General features: G+C 43.1%; 1 protein-coding gene across 11 annotated transcripts in view; it reads right to left on the bottom strand.

Annotated features, from left to right (window-relative positions):
- Window positions 1-13,118, bottom strand: part of smoc1 (SPARC related modular calcium binding 1) — a 42,999-nt gene that overhangs the window by 17,731 nt on the left and 12,150 nt on the right. For 3 of the 11 annotated variants that reach the window (XM_078941185.1, XM_078941183.1, XM_078941182.1), the window contains exons 2-8: window positions 9,813-9,978; window positions 7,579-7,662; window positions 6,600-6,706; window positions 6,415-6,514; window positions 2,382-2,432; window positions 2,107-2,154; window positions 89-157 (exon numbers count right to left, since the gene is read on the bottom strand). In XM_078941185.1, the coding sequence (XP_078797311.1) occupies window positions 89-157; window positions 2,107-2,154; window positions 2,382-2,432; window positions 6,415-6,514; window positions 6,600-6,706; window positions 7,579-7,662; window positions 9,813-9,978 (625 nt within the window). The remainder of the gene's footprint in view (window positions 1-88; window positions 158-2,106; window positions 2,155-2,381; window positions 2,433-6,414; window positions 6,515-6,599; window positions 6,707-7,578; window positions 7,663-9,812; window positions 9,979-13,118) is intronic. The other 8 variants (XM_078941188.1, XM_011490080.3, XM_011490077.3 and 5 more) reach the window with 3 other exon arrangements.

Raw genomic sequence — 13,118 nt, forward strand, 5'->3', positions numbered from 1 at the left:
TTCGGAGTTCGTTGTCACTTTTAACAAAGTACAAATGAAAAACAAATGAACCCCGTCCCTTCCGAAGCAAATATTTAGGTAAACTTACGGAGCGAGAGTCCGAGCTGCGATGACGAGTTACTCACCCGTGTCGGCTTTAGCATCTTCTGGAACTTCCCTTTGGAAATAATTAGATTAAAAGCAAAGAAAAGGAGAACTTTGGGGGCGAAACTACAGCCGAGTGTTCCAAACAGAGAAACCCACGGGTCAGAGTGACCCGATCGGCTGTAAATAAAACAGCAAAAAGGCTCCACCTCAGAGACGAACGGATGAATAAAACCAAGAAACAAATAAAACTTGTTTTTCTGACATTTACAACTGAATCAAACCAGCCAACTTTTGTCACATTATTTTTGTTAGAATCTGAGAAGAAGGATGGAAAAAAACAACTGAAAACTGAGAAAAATCGAACATTTTTTCAGAAACAGAGCAGCTGAAAGGCATAAGATTAATTACACAGCTTTGTTTGGCGGCTAGGCTGATCTTATTTAGTTAAGTCCCATTAAAAAGTCAAGCTTAAAAAAGATTCGGCAATGGAGAGAATTTGACTAGAAATGTAAAAAGGAGATACTTCTATAGACCTATAGCCATTTCTAAGTTCAATAACACAATTACCATGGAGACCAAACACAGACTTTGGGAGCGTCCAAATATTAAACATCTTTTGATTAAAGTTAAAGAAAGAAAAAACTGTTGTTGTTTTTTTTTTAAAGTAGGCCTTTCAATATAGGTTTATACCTGCTGGGTGAGAAACATACAGATATTTTCAAGAGGGAACAAAGAAATGTACTGTAAATACTATTAGTAAGCATAAAAAATTATCAAAACACCAACAAATAATTAAAAAATGGATAAATGAGGATAAATAAAATCCCAACAAACATGTCCACATTGAATTATATTAATGCCTTCCCCATCTTCTCATAACTATGCAACTTTTGTGACTTTTATATTATTTTATGTGTCTCTCTATGTGTGCATCTTATATTAGTTATATGCATTTTAACGGTCAAAAATGTATTTTAGTTGTATACTTTCTTTATTTATTGAAGTATTTAATCGATGTTTTGGGGTCGACAATTTTTAACGCCTGAACTACAGATGAAAAATGGCATTTGGGTTAATTCTGGAACATTCCAGCAAAACTTTTGATATAAGTTTGGTTTTTGTGGCTCATTTTGCTCTAATTTTTAACATCTTTATTTCTAAATTTCCTTCCATCTGCCATAAACACATTTACATGCACGACTTTAGTCCAATTTTCTGCCAAATAAGCTAATTACTTCTATCAAACGCTGCCATGTTTGATCTTCCTCGCCAGAGTTTGAACTTTCTTTCAGACTTTAAGGTTAACAGTACTGCTGTACTTTTAGAGTTAAGGTTGAGTTTGCTGATTCTATGAAATTTTTTTCCAACCATTTAAACGCTGTTTTAACAAGAACAAGTATCAAAAGCTATCGCCGAAATCTGGTTTGGATTTATGACTCTTGTCCTCGGAATGTAAATTCATAACCTGGAGTATAAATGTCAAAAGCTTGAAAAAAATATCTTTTGGATTAGAAAGATTCACAGCTCGAATTATCCACCAATTCAGAGCAGATTTGCATCTTTTCCATTTAAAATGTCTCACAAAAACACTGACGGGTCATTTCCCTGAGTGGTTTCTGGGCTCGATCCTAAGGTGAAGGTAATACTTCCATGTTGAAACGGACATAAAAACACGCACTGGTGCAACAGAATCTATTTAATTAAAAAAGGAAAAATCCTTTAATGACAGACGGCGAGGCGTGAACCTCGACGCCACGTCCTGACAAACTCCCTACGAGTCTGAAGGACAACAAAAATATCTAATTATTTTGTTACAGATTTTTTTTTTTAAAAAGCCTCAATCCTGCAGATCAGAGTTTTAAAACAAATTTAGTGTGAAAAAAACGCCACAACTGGTGGTTTTATCTAGTGACCTGTTTTCCCTCCTGAGCTGCACAGACGCGGACTTTGCCTGTTGGATTGAAAACATGTCGCTCTTTCACGCCAACAGACGCACACAAACAGCAGAGCTCAGCTCACCTTTTCGACCGGAGTTTGCCGGCCCCGGTGGTTTGTCGGTTACTGACCCTGCAAGAGAAAAACACACACGGCATTGGCGACAATCGGCAGCAGACATCCTGCTCCTTTTGTCAGACGTTTGAGGATGTTTATATCCTTTGATCAGTCCGTTAACCGCCATGTCAAACCTTAAAACATCTCGACTTTGGTGCATGCAAGTACCATCCATCATGCATGTGGTTGTTGCAACCAATCCACAACAAGAGAGTTGAAAACTTTTGAAGGAAATGTACTACCTGACAATCCACTCGTCCCCGCATGAGTTCCCATATTTTCACCGGTGTTTCCTGCAAACGTGTGCAAAATGATTTATCGGGGTCAACAGGAGCGTCAGCGACCATTTCTCGTGAGGTAAGGGGGGGCTTTGGAGGGCAGCAGCTGTACCACCAGGGTCCGGCTGCTGCATCCACAGTCAGACATACCTTTGCAAGAAACGATGAAGATATCGGATCTTATGCAGGATTAAAAGAAATCGGATGGAAAATAGAAAGATCTTTCTCTTCTATTTATGTCCCACACCAGTTCTGGACTGAAGGACCAGATTGTTTTCATGATTCTGCCTTTTCACTGCGCCTTTAAGCAAGAATTTCATCCCCGCCACATACTCACTGGTGGGAGAAACCAATAAAAAAATACATGTATTTTAAATCCACTAAAGAAAGTCTCCCTTGAAAAATTGTATGTAAGAAAGATAAAGATACTTTATTGATCCCAATTTGAGAAATTAGGTTGTTGCAGCGTCCGTGTTAGGCTCAAAGATACAAACGATGAAAAACAGAACAATCAATCAGAAAAAAGAAACAGAGAAAAGCTATTGGTGTGCAAAAAGGAAAGTACAAGTACTTTTTAAAACAGGTAATGAGTAAATTCAATTACAATTTCATCTACTAACTATTGTAAAGTAATCAACTACTCTTTAAAAAGTAATGTACCCAACACTGACTCTGGATAAAACTACTATAGTAGTTATTTTCTGAAATAAAGGCACTGATAAAAATCTAATTTAAGTGTATTATAAAGTTCATTCCTACCAAAAATCAGTCTCATAGCGGAATTTTGATCCGTTGACTCATTTCTCAGTATTCCTCTTAAAACCTACTCTCTGTGCACCAGCCCCTCCCAGCCCACAAAAATGTGCGGGTTCTCCCATTGTGACATCACAAAGTGAGGAAAAGCCCCTTCCAGGAAGAGTCTGTGCTTCCAGCCCCGCCCCCAGGCTAAAACACACGCCCACTTTCTCTGTGGAGCTGATCGGCTAAACGCTTTCCTTTTAGATGAACAATATGCTCATCCATCCTTGTTAAAAGTTTGTATGTCGTTAGTTTTCATAGGCGAAAGCCCGACACGCTGCTGAGGCCGGCTAAAGTTGGCGTCATGAAATGGGCGACACCCACAAGATGAGAAAAGGCGGAGCCTTAGAGATCGAGTCATTTTACTTCTGGGTTGAAAAAAAGGTGATATATTCTCATATATAAGGATCTAGTTTACTCTTTAGGGCCCAAGAAAACCAGGATATAGTGAGAAAACCAGGATATAGTGAGAAAACCAGGATATAGTGAGAAAACCAGGATATAGTGAGAAAACCAGGATATAGGTCCTTTAAGGTCTACAAAGCAAATAGGATGAGATTTGAAGATCCAGCATGAGGCCAGATGCGTTCTTCCTTCAGTATAAAAGCATCTCGACTTAAAAAGAGAAGCGGAGGATCGGAGGGAGGGGGCTGGACTGTCTGAAGAGCAGCTTTGGAGGGGGCATGCCCCCACTTTCATCACACGCTCCACACAAAATGTGCACCACATGTTGTAGTGGCTGTTCAGGCCAATCCTGGCAAAGGCCGCTGTATTATCTTCTGAAGGAAAATGATGGTGATTATCATAAAGTGTTTCCATCCAGGATGAGAGCGCACGGCTCCCGCTCAGAACATTTAAAGTGGGGGGGTGGAGGCCGGCGAGGCCCCTGCATGTAAGGCCATTAGCCTTCTTGTTGACCTTGCACCTGCCATGGGCGTCATTGTTGGAAGACAAACTGTCCTTTCGACGTCTGGACTCCGTCTTTCATCAGTCCAACTGTTCTCCCTGCAGATCGGCTGTAATTCTCCCAAATGGAGTCCAGAGATGTTCCAAAGCCGTGTCCACACCAGCAGACGCACTTCAGTTTTTTTTCCTAAACTCGTTTCGTGCACATGGGAGCAGCATTACAGCATAGACTTTACCCGCACAGCCACTGAGAATGCTGGGTAACTGACGTAGCACAGGCAGAGGGCTGCACGAGTTCTCCTCACAGCTTAATGGAGAACGTTACTCGTTCCAAATTATAGGCAGTAATTTTAATATTAAATCTGTTGAACGGGGAACAAAACCAGCTGCAAGAACAACTGCAGTCTCTGTACCGAACACTCGTACAACATACAGCCACTCCGTACACGTTACGCATATTCGGGGCGGCCGTGGTGCAGCGGAAGGGCGGTCGACCCCTGATCGGAAGATTGGAGGTTCGATTCCCGCCTTGCCCCCCCCCGTGTCGAAGTGTCCTTGGGCACGATGCTGAACCCCCCCTTGCCTCTGGTGGAAGATAGAAAGCTCTATACAAGTACGCACCGTTTTACCGTATCGCATGGATGGATGTCCTACGTGGATTTACGTAGAAAAAGTGAGAAAAGTTCCACGATGCATCACGAACTACGTTAAAACCACGGAAGAAGTACGAATGCACCACACAAAGAACACGTAAACCAACGTAGAACAAGAACCGTCTATATGCAACTCAGTGATTCGTGATTCAATTACGTAATTTTAACGTGATATGCGCGCCGTTCACGCAATTTACAAGTTATAAATCGTGGTTGAAAGTCCGTTAGACATACGTGGAATGGTCGTGGAAAGACACAAAAATGATAGTTGCATAAGATTTCCGTAATAATTGCGTATAAATTACGTAAAATCAGCGTAGATTCTGTACTTCTCAACCAACCAAAATTTTTACAACCGTAAAAAACAAAATTCACATAAAGACCCGTCGGGCGCAACACCCTCTGCGGACATCTGCGCACATCGATGAACCAAACACACGAATAACGTATATCACGCATGGATCACGATAGACCAACATTTTATACGTGGAAAACGCACAAAATGCACGTAGTGGCTGTGTGACACGGCCTTAAGTAAGGGTGAAGTAGGCGAGACGCACACGTGTCAAGCCTTATGAACACTTCGCGATACACTTACCACACACATGACAATAGTATGTTCTATTTTCCGGACGTCCCTTAAGGTGACGTCACTCTAAAAAAATGCAAATAACAGAAACCCAAAAACCAGAGACACCTGTTTGGGTCACCACCCCCTTACGGGGGACCAAGGCTTTAGCGGTTTAAATTGTTGACAAGCCGTGACTCAACGACGTCTGGCTCCTACATGACGGCGTCCGCATCGTGAAAAAATGGCGAAGGCGTGAATTAATTAATTGGTTGGAGCTAGCAGTAAAACATTTTCTACCGATGATGTCACCCAGTCAATGACAGCAACAAAGGAAATGGGTTCAATCAAAATGACATTGATCACGTTTCGGATCATTTTGTCTGGTAATGTGAAAATCCACTCAAAACTGTCAAATAACTGTTTAAACCAACAACAACAACCTTATTTTAGACTATATAAACATTTTAAAAAGGAGCATGATAGTATATTTATATTCCTCCTTCACTATACATTTATATACACTATACATATACTATACATACTGTATGCGTAGCTGCATCTTGCATCCCATTTTAACCAGTTTGTCCCATACATCTCTAATAGCTGGTAGTTTGCCGCCTTGCCTCCTCCTCACATCGACTAGCTCTGGTTTCATGAATTACATTGTCTTTAGACTCTGAAAGATCCTCTGACTTTTCTTCCTCTGCGTCAGTATCCAAGTTCTAAATCTGTGATAAAGTTTCTTGAGCTGTAAACCTTCTGGTGGAAACAAACAGAAGCTCCCTCCTCCTTCACACCTGGAGCTCTGGCAGTCAAAACGTAACTGACTGAACATCAAGGTGTAGAACTCTTTGATGTTGATTGAAGGGACATCAAAGAAGCAGATTTATTTTGGATTAGTAGTGTCCGGGTCGATTATACCCATGACATCATCTCTGTATGCAAACTCTCCACTAAACGTGTCCAGATTTGACACGATTACCCAAATGAGGAAAGTTTAACCAGTACAAAAACCAACATGGGTCAAACTGACCCTTAAGATAAGGGTTAAACTCATCCGGTCAGCTACCTGAACAGACAGGTGTCCTGTTCCGCACAGTGGAGCCGCCCACAGGCTTCCCTTCACTGGTGGCACACCAGCAGTATCCGGTCAGGGTGTGACACTGGACCTGCAGCGGCGGAAAGCGAGTTCTTCGTTAAACGAGCTCAGATCAGGAGCCGACGGCGAGGACCGCAGCAGAAACGTCTCCACACCTGAGCGAAGGATCCGTCCTCGTTGCACTCCGGGATGAAGTCCTGAGGCTTCCTGGTCTGCTCCAGAGCCTGCCTCCTGTCGGCGCGGCACTTCGACAGGCCTACATCTGAAACACGCCCACATGAGGTCTCACACTCAACCCGTCTGCCCGACACTTGCAAAGCTGCAGCGGGAAGCCACAAAGAAAATGTTTCATCTGGTTTTGTTCTGCAGCTCATCCAAAGTGAAGATTCCTCACTTTTCCTGCATGAAACCAGATTTTTCACGTAGTTTTTTTTGTATTATTTTATCGTTTTATTAAATGTCTCCACCTGATGAACATCATGCACCTAAAGACGGTCTCCTAACGCGAGAGCATCTTCAACCAGTTGGAGGCGTCCTCGTGGCGTCGGCAGCAGTTACGAGCTGCTTTCTCGCCATTCTCCACGCCGACTTTGAGCCGTGCCGCTTTAAACAGGAGCTGCAGAAAGCTGGTCATCCACGGACCTTCATTAATAATAATAGGCTTTGTTCTCCTCATCTGAGGAGCTAAACTGCTCCTCCTATTTTAGGAAAATTGCAAAAACTATTTTATTTCTACTGTTTTACCAAACCAAGCTTTTGTCCTGTTCTGCTGCGTTATGAGCCTGATGACGGCTTCGGGTGGAGAACACAAAGACGGATCGGAGCGATGGAAACGTGACGTTAAACCTTTTCATCTCAGCTGTCGTGGCGGCGTTGGCATCCAGACGGCAGAAGATGTGTGATCCCGTCTGCTAAAGCTTACACGCCTTCAGAGAGGTGGAAAATGAAAGACATCTTTTCATTCTGCTCCGCTGCTGCTGCACTTTGTTGTTGTGGCTCCGAGCTGCAGCATCTCAAACAAACTCTTTGATCCTCAAATAAAATGTCTTTAAAGCGTTTCCCCATGCGGCTCTGTCAGGAGGAAGCGTAGGACATGAGCAGTTTGGGTCGTGCAGGAACGTTTTCCGGGCGTACCTTTGAGCTCCTGGCCCGCGGCTTCAGGCGTGGACGTGGCCGCCGGAGGCGCCGGCAGCAGCTCCGCCTTCGGCTTGTTTCTGCCTACAAGACCAAGAATGCAAGTTCATCCAGGTTGTTTGTTACACTGAGTTCAACATAAAAGAAAGAACTTCTGAAGTGTCACATGGGGGAAAATAAAAAGTCCTTTCTCTGGGAAACCAGTAGAACCTTCTTCTTCTTCTTCTTCTTCTTCTTCTCTGCTGTTGGAGAATCTACACAGACCAGTGATGGCATGTTCTCATTTAAAGGGACGCCTTGCTTCCAGATGACTTCAGAAAGTGTCTCCTGACTTTTAAGTATCTTCCTGTTTTTAGATTCAGCACAGAATTTAGGGAGACAACATTCTAAAAGTCCTTTCTGTCATTTCATGACTGAATTCCAGCAGGTTTCCCTCTTCCTGCATGAACTTCCTGCTGCTTCTGTCCACTACTTCAACAGAGAACTGGATGCATTTCTGCTGCGTTGCTGATGATTCTTAGCTAAAGTCACACAACATAAGTCCTCAAAAACTCTTCATTTGCTTGCCATCATTTAGATGGAAGTCTTTGGTTTAGGGCGGACAACAATTGGCTTAGGGTTCAGGTTTGTGTGTCTAATTTTCCTCTTTAAAAGTCTCCAGTTGATCCAAAAAGAGGCAAAGTTCTGGTCACACTTATCAAAAACAGACACCAGACTCGGTTTGAGTTTTTCTTCATCGGCTGCTTGAATTAAAATCATTTTTTAATTTCCACACAAACTGAATTTTTCCAAAGTACAAAGACACTGGAACGTTCCATTGCCGTGCGCGTGGTACGTCTCTGTGTTCATAAGGCTGGTGGACGTTCCACGGTGACGCTGTCGTACGGCGCCCTAACTCCACACTAGTCGTCGGTAGGTCAGGAGTACCGACGTCTTACTGACCGCGCACAAATGCTGCACGCACGGGGTGTGCACGTGGTACGCGAGCGCCTGTAGGACGTCCACACAAACTACACTCGAATTTCCTCATTTCTAACGGTCCGGCTGCAGCGAGGAGCGTGCACGTGTCACGTGAACAGCAAAAACGGCCTTCTTAGTGCGGTAAGCAGGATTTGTGGACGTTTAAAAAAATGAAAAATCTGTACGACACACCTGCGTCTCACCTATGTCCCCCCCCTCCTTTACGTGTCGTTCACGACAACCTATCGCCAGCGTCACGATTGTAGAAAAAAATCCCTTCCCTCCTCACTTTAAAGTGCGTTTGCCATTTTCTAGTGCTGTTGGAATCTACAATTCCAAAATCCCAGAAGTCTTTGGGAAAAACCAGTGTGCATCGATGCTCACTAGATCGGCGAATATGGACCACAAAAGCCGGGGAACCGGAAACAGGGTCCAGGTTTCAAAATACAACATTATCGTTTCACATTTACAAAGACGTTCCTTAAGCGATGCCGCACATAAACACCGCGGATGACAAAAGTTTCATTGTAGAGGTTCAAAAACATAATAATGTACACAAAAGAGGTATGTTACAAGGACTCAGTGAGGGAGGGGGCAAGGGCTTTGAGCATTTACGTGTTGGATGGGCAAAGACACAAGGTGACGGAGCAAACCACTCCTCCGGGATCCAGGAGGGAGGGGGGACGGACTCCTCATGCAACTAAACGGAGATGCACCGCAGACAGATGAGTGTAAATTCGGGGTAACTCCGACTTCTCTCTTCATGTTTCTGGTCATGTGATCCGGTGTTTCTGCGTTTCTCCTCCCCCCTGAGAATTCAGGGTTCTGCTCTTTTCTGGTTCTGCTGGGAGGAAACGAGTCGTTCCTCCCCTCTGTTGCCTTGTGCATGTTTAGGATGGAGAGCCGTAAGGGACATAAAGGTATAACTGCATTTTGAGGAAGCTTGTTTTTGTGATCCTTGATGCTTTTTTTTCTTTGAAACAAAAACTTTTTTTTTCTTATTTGTTCTAAACTACAAGCTTTTCTGTGAGTTTATCGTTTTTCTTTGTTTTTAGATAAATTGATAGTTAATTGGTGTTGCATAAAGAAATGAATCAATTTGAAAAACAAGGCCATAAAAGGCAGAATGTCCGATGCAGAGATGTTCCACGCTAAAACATGTGACGCTTCAACAGGTGCAGAAACCGTTTTCAGAAAACCTGGTTCAGTCTGAATGTAAACAGCAGCTTCCAAACCAGTTTTGGATCCAGAAGGACCTACAGTTGGCGTCTCACCTCGACAGCGGCCTCGATGAGCCAGAGTGAGGGTCTTGTCCTTGCAGCGCGCCCTCTGCAGCTCGCAGCCCGTCTCGTAGCTCCGCCCATCAGACCCGCAGACGGGCTTCCCCTGCGTCCGCGAGCAGACGACCCCACAGTGACCGTCTCTGTCCCCAATGAGCCACTGCAGGAACAGGAAGCAGGTCAGACAGTGAGGACTTTCAAAGTAAAGTCACCTCAGGTAATGTGGAAAAAATGACAAACCCGAACAGAGAGCGCCTTCAGCTCGGCCTCAGACGTCGCCAAACAGTTTATTCATAACCAGTCATCGCACTCCTGTCAGCTGCTGCCATACACTCTTTTAGCTAATTGATCTCTGGCAGAGGACCGGTTTGAACCCTGATTAGGTGTGAAATGAGCCAAACCATGCGGAGCCATGCCAGCCTTTTTCCTCCCGTGAGCGTGAAGCGGCGCTCTCTCTGCTCTAACGGCTCTTGGCTCGCCAGCCGCAACAAATCCATCTAAGCTCTGAAGGATTTGAGGGCAGTTTAATCTCTGCCAGATGACTAACGTTGTGGTTTAGTGAGCAGAGGTGCGGCGAGCCAGGCCTGCAGCACCTCTGAGCCAAACTGGCTGCACAAACACCTGATGGGTGTCATCCCGCTGGAAGAGGTCCGACTTTTTTTTTTCCAATTAGGCCAGCAGCAGAGATGCTGATTGGTCGGATCCAGCAGAGATCTTCTAAAGCTCCCGTCGTACGATCCGAGGCCGATTTCTGAACGACCTACAGCAGACGAGCGCCAACTCACACGTCCGACCTGCACGACATTCACGACTATGGAGTAATATTCATGCCACCACGTTGCAAAACTGTTTAAGTTGCAAACAAAAATATTCAATATTTGCTGTGGATTTTTTATTTTTTTGGTTTTGCATTTGCAAAACAAATGTTTTTCGCATGCGTTGTGTCTCATCTCGCTTTTTTCCCAGCCAGAGACACCTGATTGGTTAGAATCTGGACCAGTCAGACGGCTGTTTGATGAATAAACTGAAACCCATGAGAGCAAAATCAAAGAAAGCAAAAAAGCGAGATGAGACTTAACGCGTGCAAAAACGTGTTTTGCAAAGGCAAAAAAAAAAAAAGATTTGAAAGCAAAAATTTTATATTTTTATTTGCGTTTTCGTTTGTTTTTTGTGTGCAACATAGTGGCACAAATATTACTCCATACACACGACCGAAACAGGAGAAAGGCTTCATCTGAAGGCATCAGGACAAATCAAACAAATCTTTTTTTAACTGCCGTCACATCAAACCGTTTCTCTTCTAGAAAATGAAGATCTACAAAGACACTTTTGCAAATCCAAATTTCTAAAGTTTCAGAATTAGAAAAAACCTCCTGCTATAGAAATACTTCAGAAACATTTCCATGTTTATAACATGATTATCATCTCCAAATACCATGATTTGATTAGTATTACTACGTTCCAACCAGAGCGATCTGTCTGAGACAATCTGTCAATCGAATCGATCAATATAAAGTTATTTTAAAATGAAATAAATCGATTCTGATCGATATTGGAAGAAAAGTAGCTTAGACGCTCAGAATAAGACACTAAAAATCAGAATCCCTGTAGATCCACAGCATTATATCCAATGTCCCCTGCTGACCAAGATGCTTGGAGTGATTTGGTGATCCGCCTCATAAGAGAAAGAAAAACCAAAAACGTGCTTTAATTTTGATTGAACATAAATGTATACATTTTAAAACAGAAGATTTTTGAGTGTTTTTTTTCAAAACTGTGACTTTTGATCTCATTTTAGTGCCAAATGCACCAATGGGATGATGTCCCTGAAATGTTGTGTTCATGTAGTGTTGGAACAATCGGAAAAATGCCTCATAAACATTTAAAAAAAGAAAAAAGCACCGCATGAATGCAGAATAACTTTCTGTGCCTAAACAAAGATCAATATATTTAAATGAAAAAAGGATCATTGATACCATCTTTCCATTTTTATATATACATATGTGTGAGCGTGTGAGCGTGTGTGTGTGTAAAAATATTTTTTCCACTCTAAAATTTGTCTTTTCCAAAATAGAAATGGGACAGTAAAACAAGTTTTTTTTCCCAATTTGTTTGTTTTGAAAAAATTGAAATTGGATTCTGCATGCAGAGAGGTGGTAGTTCCTGAGAAAAGCCCTGTGAAACATTAACCTTTGAGTCGTCCACTGCAGCAAACTGAACTTTAGTCTTGTTATCATTTTTTGGCAACAATTTCTGATGTCAAAATGTGCTGCCAGTATCAAATGGAAGTGTTTGCATTTCTTTCAAAACATGAAAGTAGAACAGGTCACGTCTTACCCCGTCAGTGAAACTCAAATTTCTGTTTATTTCATGTAAAAATGATTGAAATCCATGCAGCGGCTTCATCTGAACATTAAATCTCCTCATTAAACCCTCTTTTTTGTTTTGTTTTAACTCGTGAGACGTCGTCAGGGAGTTTCCATCTGTTAAATGTTTAGAATTCCTCCTGAAAGTGAAGGAAATTCAGCGAGAAGAGAAGAGGAGCGCGTGGATTCCAGCTCGTCCGGCCTTCACGTCCAGAACAAGCCAGACGTCTTCAGCGGCTCCAGGCCTGGCACTCGCGCGTGGAAGAAAACCTTTCGACACGCGCCTCCAGGGGAAACTAAATCATGCCGTTCTTCTTCCTGAGTGTGTGCGGACAGCGAGGAAAACAAAGATTTCCTTCTTAACGTCGACTCTTTTCTGCTTTACTGATGCAGACAGAAATCTGCAGGTACTTTGGGGGAAACCATCTGCAGTTAGACCGACTTCTCCTCGATGAGGACGTTTTTGTTTTACATCCACTTCATTCAGCATAAAAGTGGAGAGAGCCAATCAAAGAATTGAAGGAAAGACCAGAGTGGCGTCTTCCTCACATCCCTGACTCACATGTGACGAAAGCCACTCTTCTCCTCGCCATCTGCTCTGATGATGTAAACCCTTTCAACAACGCCCCCCCACGTCCGAGTCACGCCGTCCCACGCACACACTCATCTCCACTTCTGACTCATGATGAAGTCACCTTTAAAGATAAAAACCTTGCGACTTGGTTTGCTCCTGACTAGTTGGAGGAAACCATCTGAGGAGACGAGTTTCTTACCATCACCCCTCTGGATTTCAAGATGAACAGCTGTTAAACAAAGGGGGGTCTAAGGGCAGGGATGCCAGTATAGCTTAGTCAGTTTGTTAGTTCATTTTAGTATTTTTCTATTGAACTCTTTGTATTCGTGATCCTTTTGATTTCATGTTTTACTTCGAAGC

This window comes from Oryzias latipes, chromosome 22 (assembly GCF_053564925.1).
Source record: "Oryzias latipes strain Hd-rR chromosome 22, Olatipes_Hd-rR_3.1".
NCBI lineage: Eukaryota > Metazoa > Chordata > Actinopteri > Beloniformes > Adrianichthyidae > Oryzias > Oryzias latipes.